The sequence below is a fragment of the Aethalodelphis obliquidens genome, unplaced genomic scaffold (genome assembly GCF_003676395.1).
Source record: "Aethalodelphis obliquidens isolate GAN/ISIS:26980383/991018 unplaced genomic scaffold, ASM367639v1 scaffold20, whole genome shotgun sequence".
NCBI lineage: Eukaryota > Metazoa > Chordata > Mammalia > Artiodactyla > Delphinidae > Aethalodelphis > Aethalodelphis obliquidens.
The window spans coordinates 883,375-889,374 of NW_020837964.1; the positions used below are offsets into that span (position 1 = coordinate 883,375).

The window sequence follows — 6,000 nt, forward strand, 5'->3', positions numbered from 1 at the left end:
CCTCTCGGTAGTTGGTGTTGGGTTGGCGGCAGCAACACCAGGGTGTGTGAGCAATGCAGGTTCCCGGGCCCCAGCCCAGACCCACTGCGTCAGAATCTGCGTTTTAGCAAGGTGCTGGGCGGCGTGTGTGCACAAGACGGGGACGAGCGCTAGACCCGTGTCTCCCCTGCCGCGCTCCTCAGGGCCTTCGCTCCCCTTGAGGGTCGCACATCTCCCAGAGCGGGTGGAGGTGAAATGCTTCCCAAATGTATTTGACCACGGGTGCCCCTGCTGGCGCGCGTCTCCTCAGGTCAGGTTCCACAGAGCTCGCTTGGGAGATGCCCGCCCTGGAGCGCCTGGTGGGCTCTCGTTTCCCGGGCCCAGGTGGTGCTCCCAGCCACCTGCACAGCTGCACCCTGGTGGGGCCTGCCTTTCAGAGGGTCGTGAAGACAGGCCATACCAGACGCGCCCAGATGCGAGCCCTGACCCTGCCGCTTAGCCCCCACTGTCCTGGGCCAAGCTAGTTCACCCCTCTGTGCCTCCGTTTCCGCAGCTGTGAAGTGGGAACCGTTCTCAGGCTATTGGGAAGGTTGTGGGGAGACATGCAGGTAAAGACTCTGGGACGCGCTCGACTACCACTGGGCGTCATCACCTGGGGATTTCAGGTGTTCTGCAGACGACGTGTCCTCTGCAGCTGCCCCTGCTGGGCCCCCAGCAGCCCTCGGGGTGCGGGGGGGTGGCCCAGGCACTGCCACTGTTCCCGGTTAACAGGTGGGGAAACTGAGGCCCTGAGGTCCCCGCTGGTGGAGGGGTGGAGCAGAGCCGGAGCCCCGACCCCTCCAGCTCCAAGCCTCCCAGCCTGCCCGGGGTGTGCCCCAGGCCCGCACCTCGTTGCAAGGGGACCCCACATCCGCTCCCTCCTCCCGCCTTCCCGCCCACACCCCTCTGAGCTCACTGTGAGCTGGGCTGAGGGTTTGCCCATCTGGCAGTCATTTGCAATTCATCAGCAGCCCTTCCCTGTTCCTCCCTGCTTTCAACGTACTGCTGACTCCACGCTCCCCATCGTGGGGGACGCAGTGCCTGCTTATCCTGTCAGATTAGACATTTACAGCACAGGTCCCACCTGCCCGTGTCCGCTGCCCTTGTTTATCAGAGGAGCAGGAGCAGGGAAAACACGCCGCATCCCCGCGCGCCCCGGCCAGGCCCGCTCGCCCTGGCATCCCCGCATCCTCCCAGGCACACCCCAGTGAGGCGCCAGGCGGGACGCGCCGGCCTGGCAGTGCCTGCCTCTGTGCCCCCTGCCCGCAGCACAGTCATGGGGCTGTCGGAGCTGTGGCGCCCCGATTGCTCTCCTGGTGATGGGGCAGCTGGGTGAGGGCCCTGGGCCGGCGGGCTGTCAGGGACAGAGTCCATTCGTCTGCCAGACGTGGGGCTCCTGGGCATGGCCAGTCCTGTTCCCAGGGCTTGTGGACAAGTCGTCGCGGCCCTGCCTGGGAAGTGCCCCGCCCCTGCCCCCCCCCCACTCACCGTGGGACCCTGGCCTCTTGAGCACGCAGAGTGCCGCAGGGAGCCTGGGGGCGTGCCGGCCTGCTGGGCGGCCTCGGCTTCCCCACCTGTGACCTGGGAGCAGCGGGGGTACCGCCTTCCTGGGGATTGACGGCCGCCTGGGCCCAACCGTGGCGCACCCACGTGGTGGCCCTTGGCGCCGTCTCCTATAGCAGAGGCAGGAGCAGTGGCCAGCCCGCCCGGCTCAAGCCCAGCTCTGCCCTTGGGCAACCGAAACTCCCACTTCCCAGTCCCCTCCCGGGTCCCTGGGGTGTGACAGCCCACCTCCTCAGGTGGGACTGGGAGAGTTAACTCATGAGAAGCTCGTGGGAGCCTCACACCCAGGATGGGAGGAGCCAGAGCTGCTTGCAGCTCCAGCTGCAGGTGAGGCAGAAGTCAGAGAAGTTAAGTGACTTGCCCACGGTCACACAGCACAGCCAGGGTGGGCAGACACAGGCCCTGCAGTGGAGTGTGGGGCAGTGGAGGAGATCCTTGGGAAAGCAGTGGAAACATCATAAACCCTCACCGAATGGGAGACACCTGCTCCAGTAACACTGACTGCGGGTGTTTATGCAAACGCTGATTTCCCTCCGGCCGGAGTTCCCGTCTGTGAAGGGGGCAGCATGGAACCTTCTTTCAGGTGGCAGAGCTGGGATTCACCAGCTCGGTCTGTCCAGCATCTCAGTGGCGAGGCCTCCGAGGCCCTGGAGACAGAATTGGGGCTGCTGCCCAGGAAGGAGAGGCGCACCGCCCCCCATAGTGTCTATGCATTTCTTCTGGGCCCTGGTCCCCATTCCCCCAGCCAAAGGCCCCAGGTCCCCTGCACCCTCTCCTGAGCCTGACGCTGTGCGGGGCTGAGTGGTGGGGCTTTCCGGAAGCTGGGAGATGCTGCCCCGCCCAGCCAGCCCTCCACCCGTGGCCCCGGCTCGCAGCTGGGTCCAGCCGGCCAGGAATCCAGATGTTTCCATGGCTCTAACACAACCAGCCAGGGTCCGTGCTGTCCCCCGCCCTGCTGCACCAGGAGAGGAGGGGCTGGCGAGGGGGAGGGAGGATGTTTGGCGTCCTCAGACCTCCCGGGACCTCCTTTCCCAGCTCACGCTCCTAACGTGTTCGACAGATGGCGGGCTGGCCGCTGTTCAGCTATCCAAGTAGGAAAAGAACAGGCCTGGCAGCCGGCGCTGCTTGACAAAAACACATTGGCTGCTTGATCGCGTCCGGGTGGATGCGCTAGTGGGGGCTGGTGGTGCAGAGGCGGGAGAGGCTGCCGAAGTGGCTTTGAAACACCGTGAGAAACTTGGGGAACTGCCTTCGTTACAAATACTCAGAACTCTGGCCCTCCCAAGCGGCCTGCCGCTGCGCCCCCACCCAGCCTGGGGAGACCGCCGAGCCCCCGGGGCCCTGCCGTGCTCGCCGGGAGGCCTAGAGCAGAGCGGAGGCAGGAGGGCACGGCAGTTACGCACGGTGGTCACAGGCGGGATCTGCGTTCGAATCCCGTGCCCACCCCCACGTGCCATTCTGCTCCCTGTGCTGTGGTGTCCTTACCCACAAATGTGGAACCCAGTGGTCGTGTCCAACCCCGGGAGGTGACACGCGTGACGGTCCAGAGCGGCGTGGGTACACTGATACCTTCATTCAAGGCTGGGCTGGGAACCCGCAGAAAGTGGGCAGGCAGGACCAGCCAGCGCACGTTGGGGTCTGCGGCAGGTGTGCTGGGGTCCTGCTCATCCACTGCGGTGACTGTGTGCAGGGCTGCCCCGTCCCCTCTGAGCCTCACTCTCCTTCTCCGTGCGGGCGGTCGTCTGGGGCCTGTTTCCTCAGGCGCAGGCAGCGGGTCCTGGTGAGGAGCCCGCCTCGATTTCTCCAGATGCCAATGCAGGAGGGAGCTTGGTGAAGGGGAGAAACCCCAAACCACTGGGTCTCCTGGGGGGCGTGGTCCCGCCCTCATCCCCAGGCTGTAGCAGAGGAACTCGAGGCCCAGAGCGGTCGTGCAGCTTGCCCAGAGTCACACAGCAAGGCTGGCCGCTGGCGTCCCTGCCTCACCTCCAAGCACCTGGCGCCCTGACCTCAGTCAGCAGCCAGTCCAAGCCCCTCCCCGCCCCCCACAGGCTAACCTGCCCCTGCTGCAGCGGGAGCTCCTGCACTGCGCCCGCCTGGCAAAGCAGACCCCCGCCCAGTACCTGGCCCAGCACGAGCAGCTCCTGCTGGATGCCAGCGCCTCTTCCCCCACCGACTCCTCGGAGCTCCTACCGGAGGTCAACGAGAACGGCAAGAGGAGGACACCTGACAGGTACCTGGGGGGACGGTGGAGGGGCCGGCTCTCTCCCCACCTGACTCTCGAGAGCTGCGCTGGCGCCGAGGCTTAGCGGGCACCCCAGTTCCGGGGCTGAGAGAACGCAGGCCGATACCGCGTTGCGTTCCGTGGCAGCCGCTGCCGGGTTGGTCAGGTTCAGCCTGAGGTGCGAGGCCGCCCTGTCTGGCTGTGGCGGGTTCTCCTGAGGACTCGGATGCCCCGGGAGGACAGGGGCGGAGGCAGGACAGACACTGCCTGGCCGGCATGCCCTGGCTATTTGTTCTGGACGTGCACCCCGAGTGTCCAGCAGCCCGAGGTGCCCAGGTGCCTGGGCTGGCCCGCACTGCTGGGTCATAGCGTGGGTACCTGTCCTGCCGATGGGGGAGGGTGTCTCCCCCACTCTCTCCAAGGAGGCCCAGGGTTCCTGACCACCTCACCCCAGGAGTCCCAGAGGAGGGGGAAGAGGGGCGCACCGGGCTGGGCCCCCAGCAGCTGGGTCTGATCTCTCCCATTGTTCACCTCGGTCTGTCTCCTCCTCGCTCGCTCACTCGCTCTCTGCCCGCGCCCCGACCTTCCCGTCACCCCTCTGTCCACGGATCGTGGCCCCGTGACCACTGTCCCCTGCCTGCTCTTGGGACCAGGACCAAAGAGAACGGGTCAGACCGTGACCCTCTGCACCCGGACCACCTCAGCAAACGGCCGTGCACCCTGAGCCCCGCCCAGCGCTGCAGCCCCAGCAACGGGCTGCCCCAGCCCACGCCGCCTCCGCACTACCGCCTGGAGGACATGGCCGTGGCCCACCACTTCCGGGACTCCTACCGCCACCTCGACCCCCGGGAGCTGCGGGAGCGCCATCGGCAGCTGGGTGAGCGGCGCGCTGCGGGGGTGCACGCGTGCGCCGAGTGGAGGTGGGGGCGGGCGGAGCATCCGGGGCTGCCGTGTGCTCGTGAACGCTGGCGCTGCCCGGCCGCGTCTGTCTGGGGAGGATGGGCACTGAGGACGTGGGTGCAGAGGAGAGATTTGCGCCCCACCCCGCCTGGGCTGCGCCCAGAAGCCTGAGGGACAGCCATCTTTCCCGGGGGGCAGCTGGACGCTGCCACCTCAGGGCCAGGAGGGCCCCTCCCCATGGCAGGTGGGCGCCGTGGCTGCAGAGGTGCCTGTCCTGGGGACTCTGCAGGGCCAGGTATGGGATCTAGAGCCGCTCAGGATGCACTGGCAGCCGGGAGAGACCGGGCATGTGGGGGGTCCCCAAGTCGCAGGAGTTGCAATGCCCAGGCGCCCCGAGGGAAAGCAGGGCACCACTGAGCACACACGGCGGGTCCTGCTACACCAAAACACCAAATCCGTAGAGGGTGGTCCGTGCAAGAACGAAGGAGATCAGGGAGGCTGGGCGCTGGGGCGACACGCCCCGGGGGCAGGTGTGCCCTTGGGCAGGTCACGTGCCCTGCATGCCTGCTTCCTCCCTGCTGGCTGGGTTTAAGAGCAGCCCCGGTTTCAGGGGGTGAGAGGGTGTTAATACAGGGCCTAGCCCAGAGTGGGTGCTGAGACCCAGCTGTCACTGGGGGTGGTGTGGCCGGTCCCGGGGGTCCTCTTGTTGGCATTGTATGTTTCGCTGGGTCCTAGAAGGCAGCACCCTGATGTGTTCTGACACACCCGTGTGATGTGTTAGCGTGCCCACATCACAGATGGGGAGACTGAGGCCCAAGGGGGTAACGGACAGGCCCAGAGTCGTCTAGCTACCACGACTGACCTTCTGACCTTCCTCTGTGCTGGGTCAAAGCGATGAATAGGATTAGCCTCCACCCCAGGGACACCCCCCCCCCCAGCGGGAAACCTGGAAACAGCTGCCCCTGAGGCAGAGGCCCAGGGCGCCGATGGTGGGCCCAGAGGAAGGGTCAGCAGAGGCCTTGCCCCTGCCTCCTCCCCCCGGAAGCTTCCAGGGCCCGGGCCCAGGCCCGGGCAGCAGGTGACAGCGTCTGGCTCCCTGCAGCCGGGTCAGGCAGGTGCTAATTCCCACCCGCTTCTGGTAAAGCAAAAATAAACACCAGCTGTCAGGCAGATCTCAGCCACTATTTTGGTTGGGGCGTCGGTGCAGGCCCCAGCTCCGTGGGCAGCAGGGCAGGGCGGTGCACCGCGGGCCCCAGCTTCGTGGGCAGCAGGGCAGGGCGTCGGTGCAGGCCCCAGCT

General features: G+C 66.5%; 1 protein-coding gene across 1 annotated transcript in view; it reads left to right on the forward strand.

Annotated features, from left to right (window-relative positions):
- Positions 1-6,000, forward strand: part of CBFA2T3 (CBFA2/RUNX1 partner transcriptional co-repressor 3) — an 83,040-nt gene that overhangs the window by 70,471 nt on the left and 6,569 nt on the right. The window contains exons 6-7 of the mRNA XM_027118965.1: positions 3,630-3,811; positions 4,456-4,679. Coding sequence (XP_026974766.1) covers positions 3,630-3,811; positions 4,456-4,679 — 406 coding nt within the window. The remainder of the gene's footprint in view (positions 1-3,629; positions 3,812-4,455; positions 4,680-6,000) is intronic.